The 16680-nt window shown below is 36.5% G+C and overlaps 6 protein-coding genes across 6 annotated transcripts; 5 read left to right on the plus strand and 1 right to left on the minus strand.

The window, feature by feature from the left end:
• Positions 1–410: 410 nt before the first annotated feature.
• GCK72_018527 (uncharacterized protein) lies at positions 411–1671 on the plus strand (the record flags this gene model as incomplete). The annotated part of the gene is made up of 4 exons (XM_003114327.2): positions 411–638; positions 778–996; positions 1047–1477; positions 1530–1671. 4 exons carry the CDS (start codon positions 411–413, stop codon positions 1669–1671), a joined length of 1020 nt encoding a protein of 339 aa, XP_003114375.2.
• Positions 1672–1826: 155 nt separating this feature from the next.
• On the minus strand, positions 1827–3638 carry GCK72_018528 (uncharacterized protein; the record flags this gene model as incomplete). The annotated part of the gene is made up of 6 exons (XM_053732601.1): positions 1827–1995; positions 2108–2211; positions 2628–2771; positions 2824–3042; positions 3088–3300; positions 3606–3638. 6 exons carry the CDS (start codon positions 3636–3638, stop codon positions 1827–1829), a joined length of 882 nt encoding a protein of 293 aa, XP_053581514.1.
• A 4191-nt stretch (positions 3639–7829) lies between these two features.
• GCK72_018529 (uncharacterized protein) lies at positions 7830–8660 on the plus strand (the record flags this gene model as incomplete). The annotated part of the gene is made up of 3 exons (XM_003114313.2): positions 7830–7898; positions 7948–8148; positions 8202–8660. 3 exons carry the CDS (start codon positions 7830–7832, stop codon positions 8658–8660), a joined length of 729 nt encoding a protein of 242 aa, XP_003114361.2.
• Positions 8661–8892: 232 nt separating this feature from the next.
• On the plus strand, positions 8893–9656 carry GCK72_018530 (uncharacterized protein; the record flags this gene model as incomplete). The annotated part of the gene is made up of 4 exons (XM_053732602.1): positions 8893–8982; positions 9035–9354; positions 9445–9552; positions 9599–9656. 4 exons carry the CDS (start codon positions 8893–8895, stop codon positions 9654–9656), a joined length of 576 nt encoding a protein of 191 aa, XP_053581515.1.
• Positions 9657–11002: 1346 nt separating this feature from the next.
• On the plus strand, positions 11003–13652 carry GCK72_018531 (uncharacterized protein; the record flags this gene model as incomplete). Its single annotated transcript, XM_053732603.1, has 5 exons — positions 11003–11254; positions 11302–11451; positions 11504–11596; positions 12868–13566; positions 13614–13652. The coding sequence occupies 5 exons, from the start codon at positions 11003–11005 to the stop codon at positions 13650–13652; spliced, it is 1233 nt and encodes a 410-aa protein (XP_053581516.1).
• Positions 13653–14111: 459 nt separating this feature from the next.
• On the plus strand, positions 14112–14817 carry GCK72_018532 (uncharacterized protein; the record flags this gene model as incomplete). The annotated part of the gene is made up of 4 exons (XM_053732604.1): positions 14112–14231; positions 14283–14372; positions 14418–14480; positions 14527–14817. 4 exons carry the CDS (start codon positions 14112–14114, stop codon positions 14815–14817), a joined length of 564 nt encoding a protein of 187 aa, XP_053581517.1.
• Positions 14818–16680: the final 1863 nt, after the last annotated feature.

Consider the following 16680-nt stretch of genomic DNA (forward strand, 5'->3'; position numbering starts at 1 on the left):
TATTGATTTTCTGATTATTCCAATGAAACAATACACCTTCGGCTTTTGGAATGAAGAACTTCTGCACTTTTAAACATGTAGCTGATGATATTTCTTTGCCGAACGGAAATACAACAGGGAATTCGATGTTGCCTTCTTCAATTTTTGAGTTTCAGATGTACAAATAGACACTGGTGTCATTTGAAAATCAGAGATTAGATATTGAAGGCGCCTCTTGTTTTCTGAATATCCTCTGTTTTGGTCATTAGCATAATTTATTACATTGATAGTGGATCACGAATACGTGCCAAAACAAGTGAAGATCACGGATCAATGAGCATTTCTTCGAAAGACACTCCCACTCATTTCATTTTGATACATTATTCAATATCAGTTCTCAAGCTCTCATTCATTTCATTCAAACTGTCTTCATGATGGTTGAAATAGATGCTGCAATAGGATATCTTCGTGATCGAGTCAGTTGTGATTCTGGAGATTCGGATGAATCTCAATATATGAAATTCGGTATTCAACTCTCTTATGTTTTGCCGTTTGCGTTTTTATACTTTTCATTTTTGATAGCGATTGTCAAGAGAAGAAGACACTGCGAGCTATTTGAAGATTCGTTTTTTGCTTTACACCTCGTGGATGGAATTGTGGTATGCGCTTTTCATGATTTTTTCATTAGACTTTGTATTATTATTTTTCGACAGTTTTGTTCTTTTTCATTGAAAGTTCCAAACTTTTGATTCTGTTCGATCTTATTTTCCCAAAAATACTTTATAACTTCTATTCCAGACTCTGATATTCCTTCTTCTTGATATATCTTTTCTCCGTTTGACAACCTACATTCGACCAGTCTGTGAATACTTTGTACCTTTTCTAAAATATGATTCCTACTACCTTACACCATATTTCACAGTCTATCTCTATGCTCAATTTGCCAAAATGCTCTCAACTTTAGCAATGAGTGTCAACAGGTACACATCCGTCAACTACCCGCTAATCCATAAATCGGTAAATTTTCAAATTTTTAAATGTGAGCAGTTTCAACTATATCTTTCTAGATTTGGATTCGCCATTGCCAAAAAGTTCTCATTGGAGTTCTGATCATTCCAATTCTGTTCGTTTGGCCCGTTGGAATTGCAAAAACCAGTTTTCTACCTAATAAAGGCCAAGGACTCATTATGTATGAGCATCGTTTTTGGTGGGCTCGAACTTCTTTCGGTCGGATTCTGATTGGTGGATCTACACTCGTCTTTACTATATTTTCGAGCATTGTGACTACTTACAAGTTGTCAAAACTCGGAAAGCATATGAGAAGAGTTGAAGTTTCGCTGACAATTGCAACAATATTCACTTCAGTTGGTTTTGTGTTGATGCTGACAGTTCAAGTAGTTCAGATTGTGGTTCCGCTTGATACTTTTGTGGATGACCCGTGGATTGCAGCTTTTCTCTTGGGAGCAACTCAATTTGTCAATGATTTTTACATGTTAAGGTGAGATTCACTGAATATAATTTTTAATTTTATTCATTCAAAACATTTCTAGTGGTCCCGTCGTCTTGCTCATTCTCGATAGAAAAATCCGGAAGTCCATCCTTCATTGCTCACTTCGACGATCGAATTCAGATAAGAGAATTCTCGAAGTTTCTGCAAGACCAGTCACAATAACCGAAACTCATATGTTTTGATGTTTGGCTTTTCTCGTTTTTCCTCTTGAATTTTTGGAAATTCTATTTTTATAAATATTCGGTTGACTGATGCACACACATCAAAAGTTGATAATTTTATTTAGAGGTAATACTACACACAAACACTGATGAATAAAATAACAAGGAGCATAGGTTTACCACATTGTTAGAGTTTTAGCTGATGGTGACTTCACAATGATCTTGACAGTATCTCCATTTTTGGATGATTGCCGAGTATTTGAAGTATTCTGTGGAACTTCTGGAGAGATTTTGAATAATGAAGAACGAAGACGTTTGTTCATGATGAGAAGGACGATGGGAGAGCTGAAAAATGATCATTATGATCTCATTAACACTTTTGAAACATCAGATGAGTTGGATAGACGTCAAGGAGAGAGTCATCTGATTTTTAGAGTAATTTGCGCATTTTTCTCACCTCATTAGATAAAAATCATTGCAAATGAACTCTATTTTCTTCAAGATACTACCAAAAGCAAGGTTCTCAACAAGAAAAGATGTCGAGAATATTAGAAGAATCGCCTGAAATATTATCGAAATAAAAAAGTTCCGACATTTTTTCCCCCTCGGTGTTTGCAGACTCAAGCCAAAATTATCAAATTTTGGCTTGAGTCTGCAAACACCGAGGGGGAAAAAATGTCGGAACTTTTTTGTTGCGACAATAGGAAAAATGATTAAAGTTTTAATTATTTTTGAGAATCCTACCTGAATAATAATATAAATTATAAAAACCGCACTGATGACAACGGTTGATAATGTTAATGAACGCTCCAAGTTTTTCAATTTGTTTTTGAATTTTTTCGTGAGTCGATATGTCTTTATATTGGTGAGAAGAATGAAAAGAAAGGCCGCAAAGCTGACAACAAGCTTGAATAGTGTTGTTCGAACCTGGAAGTGTACTGTACTACAGTGATAGTTTCTATAAGTTTCCAACTTACAAATGGCACTACTTTTTCATAACCGAGTAGCGCTTCACCAACATAAATGTCGAGTCGCGTTGGGGAGATAGCAAGTTGCCACGTGAAAAGGACAGGACAAACCATAGAAACAATGATGACGTGGTTTGTGTGCTTCTTCCAAAACTGAAATTAGTTCAAAATAGTTATACATAACATATCTGAAAACGGAACCAACCAATTTGTGCCAGATCGGATATGCAACACATGTGAATCTGTTTGCAGATAGCAATGAGATTGAGAATATCTTTGCAAATTGAAAGTAGTTAAACCCAAAAAGATATGGTGTGAGAATATACGTTGGCTTTGGAAACCAATTCCAGAAGACGTAGCATAATGGATTGACATAGATAAGAGGACGAGTCAGACCGAAATCCAGAACCACCACAATCAGACTCTGAAATCAACACGATGGTTAGTGTTATGAATTCCACAAATATACCACAACTCCATCGAGCACATATATCTTAAAATATGCATCCGAGAACATTTGTTCCGATTTGTGGGCCTTCAGAATTTTCAGAATCACAAACAAATACAAAATGGAGATTGGAAGGGCATAAGCCAATTGAAGAATGTACATAATAGTCTGAGTGACTACAGTACGATCTTGATATGCACATGTTCTGATTGACGGATCTTGAAGTTCTTCCATCTGAAACATTTAAATTTATATTGAAAATAGGAAGCACTGTTTTTTCAAAACTTTTTTTTAGCTGCAACGAAAGTCAAAAAAAGGATGTGTGACTCTAGGACAATGCAAGTGTAGTGATGTGAAAAAAATGGGCAAAAGTCATAAGAAATACTCTCTTTTTTTCTCAGATCAAAATTGGATACTGAGTCTTGGTCATGGCTTTGGTCTATGTTCCCACACCCAAATGTTCAACATCTTTCTCTCTACTTTTTGTTGCAGAACGGAAATCAAGAGATTGATTGACAGGAAATTGAAAAAAGTATCACCTCTTCAAGATACTCCGGATAGTATTTGGTCATAATGAAAGGGATAAATATGAACAGCAACATTGATATTCTTCAGCTCGTTTAGCGTGTTGATCAAACAACTCTGATCTGAAAAGGGAAAGAATAAGTATTGAAATGTAATAATACAGAGATTTATACATGCAATTTCATGTAAAAACTTTTTTTGCCTCCAATAACAGGTTGTTTAAAAGTTTTATGAGGAGTATATCCAAATCATAGAGTCATTATTTATTTGAACTTCTGATCATTTCTAAGTTACAGAAGTTCAGCTTTCTGAGAATCAGAATTTTAAATGTGAAATGAATTGGTACAACTGTTACTGTAACAATCGATGCGAACTGTTCCGGTAAATACGAACTATTCTGAAAGAGGATTGTGAATGGAAACGAAACGTTTTCCGCTGTGTGGTTCAAAATTTTGAGAAACTATTATCCCCGATTTCTTGTTCTGCCGGAATGAAATATCCATAAATTTCCTTAATCTTGAAGATGATTTTCATTTATGAGGAGTCAGTTTAACTTTTCTTGAAGCTTTTATCTGACTCATCTTGCTAATTTGTCTCATTTGTTTTGTTTTAGACTATTAAATTCTGATTCATACATTACTCAATCTTTTGATTTCAAACGTACTTCCGTGACAACATGCTTGTTTTCATGATCCATCACCATTGTTCCCACGATTTAAATAGCTCCGCCTTTACTTAGCATGACCAATTCAAAAAGAAATGAGAATTACAACTGATTGTTTGAACTCAAAAATACAAATAATGTAAGATAGAAATATTAATGAATAGAACACAGGGAACTCTCGGAACGGAGGAAAATATAAACTGATCAGTAAATAAAGTTGTACCCGACAACGTTCTCTGCAGGTGTTTCTGAAGTCTGCTTACGTGATAAGTAGTTTTTTGGGTGTCCTGAAAATGAAAGTGGCGTTTTTCATTTTCTGATGAATTGAGTGAGGAAATGAATGATTGATTGATTAATTGATATTAGGCGTGGAATTTCTCCGGCAACCAAAAAGCAAACCTGTCAATCTGTAAAACTTGTGAAAAGTATGTATATCGAGAAAGAAAAGTGAAGGAATACGTCCTGACCGTAATGAATGAAATTCCAAAAACCATTCCGCAGTCAGAATGAATGAGACACAAATACACTTGTTCTCAGAAAAATGCATTCGAATAAAGTGTTCTTCAACATCCCAAAACAGGGGAAGAATAGGGATAATGGGAAGTACAGATCACATTTGAAACATTTTTCATAATCCATGAGAGGAAAGTTGTATACTGGGAAGCCAGTAATTCCAGAACAAAGTACGTAGTTTTTTTTCAATGACCCTTTTTAAAGAAACTGGTCAACTGTTGTACGAGTGTTTCAGGTCTTTTCGTGATTTTTCATTTGTTTCCTACAAAAACAACAACGGAGCTCTCAAACAGAGTTGTTTCGTTTTCTGAAGAAAAATCTCCATTATCAGAAAATTTTCAAATAGTTAGCTTTCAGGTCAGGCACTTACTCCGTTGATTGGAACTCGAAGATATATTTGAAAAGTAGCTCAAACATCCCTACCTCCGAGTTGAGAGTTTTCGATGCTCGGTCCCTTTTTCGTTCTCAACAGTATAAATTTTCTCCCACGGAAAAACACATTACCTTCGAATCGTTAAAAGTACATTTTTCCATACCTTTGTTTGTCTTTCGTTGCTCAAAGGTCATTCCCGTTCTCTCTTTTCTACTCTTAATTTGAAAAAGAAAAATCATTATGGGTACTTTCCCCATGTTCTAATTTCCTTCATTCTTCATCTTTGATTGTCACCCATGAAAAAGTCCCTCAATTGTAGGAGAACTCGAAGTTGAATTTCTAATATTTCATAGATTGCTTATTGATCAAACACCAATAAACAACCTCAAAATATGTATGTTTTTAGTGTACAGATTCCAGACAGTGACATCTGACGTTCTCGTTCAACCTTCAAATCCAGACAGTGTAACTCTAAGCGTATGATTTCAAGGTTATAACTATTCTGATATGCTTTAATCTCTTCTGAAAGCAGGCATGTATCTTAATCTCTATCAGAATTCTAATTGCGTCTTCTATAAGATGTTAAATTTTACACGTTGAACAAAGGAACAAAGTTCCGCTTGAAGTCAGGTATCAAGTGAAGAACCTCACCGAGTTCTGCAGAACGCAAATATGTAATCTTGAGCGCTTGATTAAATTTAAGAACGAAATCCAAACACGAGTTCATCAGAGTGTGTAAGAATCTAAAAGTCTGAAACACCCAAATGATTCTGATGAGCTTATGAAATAAATCGAAATTTCATTACCTTCTTTTGACTATTTTCCCATATCTAAACCTCTTTTTGTATTCGGAAAAATCCAGAATCAGAAGTATTTTAATTCAAAAAAAAACTCTCTCGTGGCCATAATCATATGAGAGTTTCCATCAAAACAAAAGTTGTCTGATGAACTAATAACCAGACAGGAGAAGAATACATCCTTCCAATGGAAATTAGACTCCCACGAGTATTCTTCCGATTGCTCTATTAGTTTAGAGAACACCTTTGTCCCATTCACCTAACATAAATCTTTCTGAAAGTGGCGATCATATCTCATAGATCTCATTGGACTTTGAGAAAACGGGTCATTATAGCAGTTGTAGTAAAGTATTTATCCCTCCTACATATTCTGTTTTCTCTGAATTTCCGAGAAAAACACTATTTTTAACTTTTCAATCAAAAATCTTACTTTCCCTTTTTTGACCAATTCTCCGAGTATTTTGAAATGCAAGTTTCACACCACATTATGGGAATAATAGGAAATTGGATTTTCATGAGAGCTAATACTTTTTTTGCATTCATTGCAACATTTATTTGTTGGGATCAAATAACTCATTTTAAAATGTTCAAGAAATACATTTTCTTTAATCAGAAAGAGAAGATTTTCTGTTTTGATAGTCAACCGCTCCATTATTCGTTGCCACCGTGCTTGGCACTGTCCCATAAACAAGAGAAAGAAATTTTGAGGAAGAGAAAGAAACAATATTTTCTTTTTGGAAGAGGCAATGTGTCGTTTTCGTTTGTGTCATTCCTTTCGTTCACAACAAAAATTCGATCGTGATTCAGATTCAGTGATACCATATGTTCTGTTATTCAAGAGTGTTGTTTTCAATTTTCAGTGACTGAATCATATCCTTTTTCGAGATGATATCCGACTGAAAATCCATTGATTTTTGCTAACATCAAAACTTTTGTTTCATTTTTGCACAGAGAAAAGCGTGAGAAATGATTCAATGTTGTATTTCTCAAGTGATACACCAAGTATCAACGTTCATTTCTTCTCTAGATCAACGAAACAGATAACTTTGAGCTATGAAATTAACTCGTAAATTCAAAATTAACTCGTTCACAATTACTTCCGGTTTTTGAATTTGATCACTTGATTGGGAAGAGAAGTTTGAAAGTGTTTTTTCCAAGGACATGTACTCATAACAAAACTAATTTGCAAAGTCTTTTGAGAATATGCGTAGCTGTTTTCAAAAACTTGCATGCTTTTTATTCTCCTTTTTCTTTATCATTTGACATTTTAAAATATTTCTTTCCGGATGTTGGTCATCTCACTTTTAAGGTCATACTTTGGATTTTCGAAGAATTTAAAAACAAAAACAACATCTTCATTTTCTCTTCTTTTCTGTCTCATTTGAATTTCCAACCTACCATTCTCTCGCAACCTCTTCTACTCTAATATATAACTCCTCCCTTCTTCGTCTTCTTCTTTTCCCCCCTAGATGCACACACCAAACACATAATGTTCCCGCACGGTCATCCTTCTCTCACCTCCTTTTTTCTTTCGGCCTGCCCCCGTTGACATCCGTCACTCTCTTAATACACATATTTGTTACAGAGGTAATCCATCCGGTCCATCAGAGTCAAGAGGTCTTTTATCCGTCTGTTCATTTGAATCACCAAAAATGACCGTGTCAGAGCTGGAACATAGCCCAGAGAATTCGCTGCTTCCGGCAACATATTCTGTGCAAGTTTATATTTTGTGAAAAACATCGTTGGATAGAACTAGAATAGTACGCTAATTAACCAGAAATTACACTTTGAGATAACAGACAAACATCCAATTTTGAAAGCTACCAATTGTGTTCACTTTTCTCTATTCCCATTTCTCACATTTTATTTCAGTGTCGATTTCCCTCAGCTCATGAATGTTGTGGATGAACTGTGCAAGAACGTTATCGAAGAGAATTCGATCTCGGCAAAACAGAGTTTGGTAAGTTCAGTTTTAAGCCTAATTCATTTCTTTTATTCTTGAATTTCAGGAGAATCTGCGAGACCAAGTTTCCACTGTCATTGAGCATAACTACGTTCAGCTCTTTGCTAAGATCCAAACTGTTCTCTACTTTGTCTATGGTCAATACTACGAAGCTGAAAGAATCATCTTTTTTGGATATTTCGATCAAGTCCATCATTCGTTCTTCCAATACATTTATAGGAAAATTCAAGAGAATAAAACAGGAACGGTAAGTTATCGAATCAATTCAATCACGGAAAACATGACAATTTATTTTTTCAGAAGCTTGATCCCATGGATTACTGTCGCTTTCCTCTTTCAATCGATCCAATTTACCAAGACGGCTTGACGAAAAGCATGTGCGAGTACCTGAAGAACTACTACATGTCCAGACGCAACTCAAAGAAAGCTCTCAAACTAAAATCGCTCGCAGCAAAAACTGGATTGTCCCTCGATGTCATTGAAGCTCGTTTCAAAAAGTGCAGAGATGAATTACCAGTGAGAAGACAAGCGAAAAAAAGGATAAACAATGAAAGAGCGGACGAAGAAGATTACTATGAGTACGAGAACTTCGATTTCTACCAAGAATGCTTCAACAATCCGGAATATCAATTGTACCCTACTCCACCATCTAGTGGCTTCAGCGTCTATCATCAATTCCCTCTTACCCGTGTCCCTCTCGATCAGCCACTCACTATCCAGATTCCAGACGAAACCCAGTTCCCTATCTCTTTCATTTGAAATGTGCATACACAAGTGTGATTAATTTCTCAAGGTTTTAAAACTCCTCCCCCCCCCCCCCCCATTTCTTCTTTCTGACAGACATATACGCATCCATTTCATTGTAATAACCCCAATCATGTCGTAAATTTAGATAAACTTTGATTAAAATTCTTTTGATGGCTTTTCACCAAATCGTTCGATTTATCTTTGTTTTTTTTTTTCATCTCAAAATTAGAAGTTCTTTCCAGTAATGAGAATCATAGAAACCGACGAACAAGCAGCTACCGAAGATGAAGTATTGTCGTTGGTTCTTGATGGAACATTCCAACCTTCATTACTGGTAAGAAATTGGTCTTGGTAAAAGTTGAAAATGTTCAAAATCTTTTCTATAGAAGGCGTATATTGAACACATTTCTGATGAAAACAGTTTGAAATGGAACTTTCAAATCGCTGAAGCAATAATGGAAAATAAACCGTTACAAGTCCTTAAACTAGCAGGAAGTCATCAATTCAACGGTCAGGATCAGAAAGAAATCGCTCTGATTTTAGTTGGCTGTGCATGTGAAATGATTAATATCGAGACATCCGAGGTGTCCAAAACGGAAGTTCAAAACAATGGTCCCCAGGAAATTGATCGCTCCCAAATTAAAGTTTCCGGTAAAAACTCGAAAACCTCTGGCGATAATAAAGATCCAAAATCCTTGAAGACAGGGTTAAAGGTGAGAAAAAACGTATAAACAAAATCAATTAATGGAATTTTTCATAAAATCACCCGTCAACAGCTTACCCGTCATTACGACAGATACGATGGACACATATCTGAAGGATGTGTTCAAATGTACTCGGAGAAATACGAAGAGGATCCTGCGAACATCCACCTTTATTTCCAAAACCTCGCCAACTCAACTCCGTGAGTTGCTTCTTGTCAAATCTGTTGTTGAAATCAATATTTACAGAACTAGAATCAGAGCTCGCAACGCAACAAGTTTGAATCGAAAGAAGAGAGAAAGTTGATGACGCCAAAAATTTGGTCACGAGTTGTATTGTTTTTAAATATGTTCTCAGACCGTTTTCTCACATATAGTCACTCATTTAATTACAGTATCCCTGCATGTTCAGCATTTGCCCTCCATCATCTCAATACTATTTCCTTGTTTTCTCTCTTCTCCATATTTTTGTTGGCATTCGACTTGTTTTCGAAACAGTATCATATGCTCTCTGAGTATCTTCTATTTTTTGTTATAATCCTTCTCTCTATTGAGACGTTCTATTTCCTTAATACAGTATCTCACTCTTTCCTTTTCGATTACCGACTATTGAGGTCAGATGCGCTACTGGGTACTGTTGGGTGGTCAGTGGATTTCAGAAAAACAAAGAGCGGCCGACAGTTTCAACTAAATGCAAACATTGGATGCATATGTCATTTGATTTCTGATGCCCCTCAGAAGACATTGACCCATGAGGACATCAATAGGTGCGAATCTTTACGAGAAGAGATTATGAGAGAAGAGGAGGGTCAGAATAACAAACGATATTGTGTCATGACATCTGCAAAGGAAGCGAGCAACGGACACGATTAGATGCGCAAGTGTTTATGTGAGAGGATCAATAATAATTAGGTGTGAAGCATGTCACACGTGTATGTGAACTTTCGAAAATATGTAATAAGGATAATGAAATTATCCTGGTTGAATCCGGAGAGGGAAATTTGTGAACAAAAAATTCAAGAGAATGAATCGATTATGAGGACCACCTAGACTCGGAAATAGACTTTGTCTTTTAGGCTTTGTTTGGGTCATATTAGACGTTTTGAAGAGCCTCCGGTTAAAGATTTTCAAGAAGTCGATCATTTTGTTCCGGTTTGGGGTGTTTAGGCGCCTTCCAAATCAATAACTCAACCTCGCACATATCGTGAGAGAAGTTAATTCCAGCTTTTAATTTTACTGCCTTCAGCTTTGCAATCAAAGTTGCGAAGCTGAAGCCTCGGTTTTTCTTGAATAAGTTCATCCGATTTAGCTTCTGGGAAGTATCAAATTGCATCTATTTACTGACACATCGGTGGTTTTGATATGGTCCCCGCGATCTTGTTTTACAACTAGGCAGCTCCTTACAAACCACCCTAAACTTCTCATCCAATTGACCACATATCTCTGCTTCTCTTCTCTCATTGAAACAACAGTATTGAACTGCCAATAGGCGCACAATTTCACTTTTGGCCCTCAACCTTCTCTCATTTTCTCATCTGTTCATTCATCGGCTTTTGATTTCGAAATATCACGGAAACATGAATGAGTTAGTGTTTTTATTCCATTTTTTCAGAAGACAATAGAATTTTCAGAGAAATCAACTTTGTTCAATCGATGGTTCTCTCTGCAACTCTTGAAGGCCGAACTTCAACTGGTGGAATCAGAGAGTTGTGCTCTCACATGCCTGATAAAGACATGTTTCGCTGGAAATTAGAAATAGCTGTGAAGTTGAGAGAGGGAAAACCGAAAGAGGCTTTGAAGTTGGCCGATGTTTTCAAAGATGATGGAAAGTACCCAGACGGAATCGAAACGTTGGTTCAGTGTGCACTTAGACATATTGAAATTGACAATCTGCTCTTGAAAGACGTAAGTCATTTTCAAGCTTTTGACATTAGAGAAATCTTTCAATTTAGGGAATCGATCCTCCACCACCTGCATCTTTCACACCGGATAAAAATTATGTTCATATCCCGTGGAATCTTATTTTCAATTATCAGAAGACACAAGAACACAACATGTTAGACTTTCAGAAAAACGAAGATGGGAGCACAATGTCCTTGCCGGTTAGAGCTCATTTTCAGCATTCACAGATACCGTAATCTTTCTGGATTCCAGACTAAAACTCGCTTTCAGCTCCAGCTTCTTTGTCCTGATGAAAACACGATGTTTAGTCCCGAAGAGATACAACAACTCTCACTCAAGTACAATGTAACAGAGAAACGTCTGAGACTATACTTCAGTAACCGTCGGAGACATTTCAGAAAATTGTAAGATACAGCGTGAAATCACCGATCACAACCTTTATTTCAGGAAAAAAGATCGAAAGACGACTGAGCCAAATGATATTCAAACCACTTGGGAGACAACCGAAATGAGCAAATCTCTAATAACCCTCAATTAGTCACGAGCCTCACTCACATTTATTTTCAAATTATTCCGTCTAAAAAGCATGTGTTGTCAATATCACCTCTTTTCTCGTATTAATGAATTTTCAAAATTTTTCGCACTTTCGAATGTTTTCTTTTCCACTGGTATTGACCAAACACCGTTCTATCCCTTTATGTCTTATTTTCTCCGTATATTTCAACTCTATTCACTCCTGAATTGACCTCATTGACGTAATCTACAGATACACTTGTTTTACGGTTATGTCATCTATCCGTTGAGAAAGAAAAGGAGCACAGGATGGGTGTGATGAACAGATTCGGACCGAGTTGCGTAGTGAGCACTAAAATAACGAGAGAGTGTGAAACTGAGAGAGACACCAGCCATACTAAATTTCAGGTGCTGGATTGCGTAGAGGGGATTGGAAAAGATGTGTGAGGAGATGAGAGAAAGTAAAAGATCGAGTGTATGGACAGTGTTTTAGGAATATACACATGAGAGCATTTAACGGAGTTGGATATGGAAACAAGGAAGATAGTTTTTTTTTTCTCAAAGAAAGAGTTCCAAATAGTGAAATTCACGCTAACCAGACTTTAGTGTATTGAAGGGTCCAAGAAATATTATACGAAATCGGGCTGAGTTTCAAATATGAGCTGCATTGTACTTCTCTTGAAACTACGAAGTTAATGAAGCCCATAGTCCGACAGTATGTCATTCCGATTTAATCCCATACTTTTCTCATTGTGGAACTTTGCACTTTCCGTCATTGTGCTCGTTTTCAAAAGTATTTTTGGCGGCAAAAAAGGAAATCATTTCTCATTTTCACATTAACACTCCGAAGTGTTACGGCGGGTCGAAAATTAGGAAGAGGGAGGGTGCTGGTCGTGTCTACCCACTATTTCCTCTTCACTTTTTGTTCGAAACGAGTGTATTCATCTCCCAAAAAAGATCATTCAGCTGTTCTCTCTTTTTTAGATACTTTCCCTGGCAGACAGATGTTAAAATTCACTTTCATAGTTTACTCATACAAGTTCATCATTTGTTTTCTTTTTTCTGCCTGTTTTTTGGTTTTTCTCATAGATGTTTTATTTCAGATGTCCGGTTACTGGGATAACAGCTATTTCGATGCACTAAATCCATCCAAAGAAGATAGCAGCGAAGATGGAAATGAAAATCAGATCGATTCAAATATACCAAAATGGTACGAAGATCCGCATGAATTTCAAAGGTCTTCTGAAACCTCATTATCGTATCAATACCGTTCTGAAACCCCTGAAACCCCTCAACGTTCTCAACATCGACCTGCAGATGATTCAGGATACTGGACTTCGCCGAATTCTTCTTATAACTCTGCGATATCTCATGCGAGTCCAAGACGCAGTGAGTCGGTAAACTCTGAACCATCAACACCGATGAAACTGCCAAGTCTGGAGTCATGGAGAAAAGTTTGTCCCGCTAAAGAGACGACAGTTTCAACTTCTCAGAGCAGTGCTACAGAGCGTAAAAGACCAATGTCGATTCTGGAGAGACTGATAGCTGAAGATTCACCGAGTCCTCCACCGAAAAGAGAGAAGCCAGACAGATTGGTCCAGCAAGCTGATTTGAAGGATTCTCGGAGTGCATCAACCGGATCTAAGGAATCAGATTTGCGAGAGGAAAATACGAGAACTCCCCAAGAAGGTCCATTTGGTGAGGGTTGGCTCAATGAAGTATACTGGCATCACTATCAGGATTTCATGAACACGAACTACTATGGCATTCATGGACATCTGGATCAATCGACGATTCCGAGCGTAAGTGATGTTCAATCCGATTTCTGAAACTTTATTCCTTTTTTCAGAATTCAAACCCATCTTGGCACGCAGGTCCACATCAATGATGCACCTAATGATACATCTAATTTTATTGGCACCCGTTTTTCAAAACATTCAATTCTCAATAAATAACAAGTGACTGATTTATGGTATATTTTTATTGTTGTTTTCATCTGAACGCATGAAAACTACTGTAGAGGAAAGAACATTCCGACTATCAAATAATTATTGATTTCAAATAAAGGGAAGCGAATGAATCAAACAACATAGGAAAACAATGCACCATTGAGAAAAACGGTTGATGAGATAATTCGGAACCAAAGTGTGTTAAATCAGATAAATTATATATTTTTTAAGAAGTTAGAATAGGAAACATTTTTACAGTAACCATGCGATAAAATATTATAATAGGAACCAAAACACATATTTTATGAGGTTTAAAATGCAAATGAAATAGGCCCATTCCATATTTTCTCCTCTCTTCCTTGATAATGTTTATCGAACAAATCGTTTGATCATTGTATATGAGTTCAACTGCCAAGGAGCCTGTTGAGAGTCTTTCTGACTCAAAACTCCCGGGAAACCCCGGGATTGAACCAAAGGACCAGATTCTTGAGATCTCCAAAACCATTTCGTTGTCTACCGTAAGTTTTCAACAATAAAAGAAAGATCGTGAAAGATCTTTGTTGTTCCAGAGCGGGGTGGTGAGTGGTGAACCTGAACAACAGTTCAAACCTGGTGCCGAAATTTCAGATGATGACAAACTGAAAGCTCTTATTGCCAAGGTGAATTTGAGTCATTCTTATGAACGATGGAATTCTCTATTTCAGTGCGCAAAGATCGATCCTTCACTGCCACGTCATCTTGTGAAGAAACGACGTCCACGAGTTGTTGTAAGTTTTATATAAATTCATTCTTCATATACATAATTTATTTCAGGGCGAAGTGAAAGAATTTCTCCTTCAATTCATTTATTATCCTGAAGATTTTTACGGTTCTCCAAAAAAAGCACTTGGCAGGATTAATAACAGGATTTTCAAAAAAACAGGAGTGGAATTGGAGCAGTCTTTGATAAAGAAACTTTTGTATACAGTGAGAAGAGATGAACGTTTGAAAAAGACAGAAGCAAGGAAATCAGCGAAATCAGCTGAGCACGAAACCCCTGTGAACCCAGAGAAGTTTCGCGAGTACAATGATAATTTGTTCGAAGGCCTTTGTTTCCCATTCTGAATCAAAAGATATTCGGCTTCTTTTTTTGGGAATAAATATGTGTTATTTGGTCTCAAAATGTTCTTCCGTATGTCTTTGAGATGAAGAATATTAGATTCATTTAGTTTTGCAACACTGTCTTATTCGATCTTTCATTTCCAGTCTGCAAACACAATTGTACGGCTCTTTGATACTCCAAGAATAAAATATGGCACTTGCTTTTGTAAAGTACATATGTATCTACTCTTCAACTATTCACTTTAAAAGCCATTGCGCATTGATCTATATTTGTGCAGGCGATACGTATGTTCTCTCCTCTAATCTGGAAAAGTGAAGAAAAACCAAATCTGTTCAAACATATTATCATTAATCTTGACGCCAACCTCCTGAAATAGATAATCTGCATAGAAGAAAGTGTGTCTCTTTGACTCGAAACTTGACATTCAATGTGCTCTCCACACCAATATATTTTCCCCTCTTATTCTTTTTCAAACCACAAACACGTCGACATCTAACCACATAATCCTTGAATACTTTGTGTCGTGAAGGAGGCTGTACTCTCAAAAAACTCTCTCTTCCATCTCTGATTGTCTCTCTCCCGGTTGCAATCAAAACAAGAACTCATATGTCTTATGTTTTTAAAAACGGGAGTGTAGTAGGTCTGAGAGAAAGAGTAGAAGCGGCTCAAGGTGAAAAACGTTTTTTTGTTGTTTTTCTTTGTTCCTCATTTCACACCACCTGCTGTCCCCTTTTCCCTCCTGATGTTTTTTTGTTTCTTTTTAATGGGAAATATTTTTGATCAGTGAGAGAACATATTGAAGTCAGTTGATGATCTAGCATCTATTTTGAATCATTTGAACTTGCTTTTCCAGTCAGATGTCCTGCAGGATACCTTCTGATTCGACCCCGATCAGTTCCAAACTTCTGAAATCCTGGATTACTTTGTGAAATCCGAAAAAGATGAATTCCTTCTGATCTACTCTTGTTTTCCCTTCGAAATAGAAAACGTGCACTCCGCCCAATTTCCTGTTAAGCTTTGAACTCCATACTAGATATCTCTATTTTCGGATTTCTCCTCATTTTCTGACATTTATTCGCATTGCCAAACCAAATCCATTTGTGAATGAATGTACCTTAATCCTCGAAATGTATTTAGTTCCGCGTCATAATCCTCGCATTCTTTTTCCGAAAACAAAAACCTAAGAAACGAAATGTATGATGTGTATACACCTCCAAACCAATAAAAAATGATGCAGCATTTCTCGAGATTTAGTTCTATATCTTTTTCTTTTTTCCCCTTCTCTTTTCCTATTTTTCACCGGAAATACATTATCATGTCTTAACACGATTCGGAAAATATAAAATATTCGTTGTCTTCTGATTTCAAGAATTTTCTAGAATGTCTCTCTTTCTTATTTTTCATTTGTGTTGTCTCCCCACTGGCTCTGATGTTTTGATTACAATTATTACGAGTGAAATGGAGTATTTCGAACAAGTAAAATTAGACATAGAACTCAAAATATGTTGTTAAGCAACAAGAGAGCGAGAGATAGAAAATAGGTGATTCTTGTTTTAGAAGAGTCTGCTCCGCCCATTTTCTGACGAGAGTATTCTTTGGAGAGAGAACATTTTCATTTCCCCTTCACAGAAGACGTGATATATACGCGTAATAAGTGCAATGCCAAGTTTGATAAAAGTTAATTTTAGTATCTCTGTTCGTAGAATGTTATTTACGGGTAGTAACGGAATGGACCTATTCCAAAAAGTCATTTCTGTGAGAACATTTTGCATCTTTTTGGGTGCCTTTTATGACTATCATTCGAAGGATATCAGTGGTGTTGGCAAAATGAGTGTTGTTATTCGAATTATTCGATAGACTCATTT

This window comes from Caenorhabditis remanei, chromosome V, assembly GCF_010183535.1.
Source record: "Caenorhabditis remanei strain PX506 chromosome V, whole genome shotgun sequence".
Classification (NCBI taxonomy): Eukaryota; Metazoa; Nematoda; class Chromadorea; order Rhabditida; family Rhabditidae; genus Caenorhabditis; species Caenorhabditis remanei.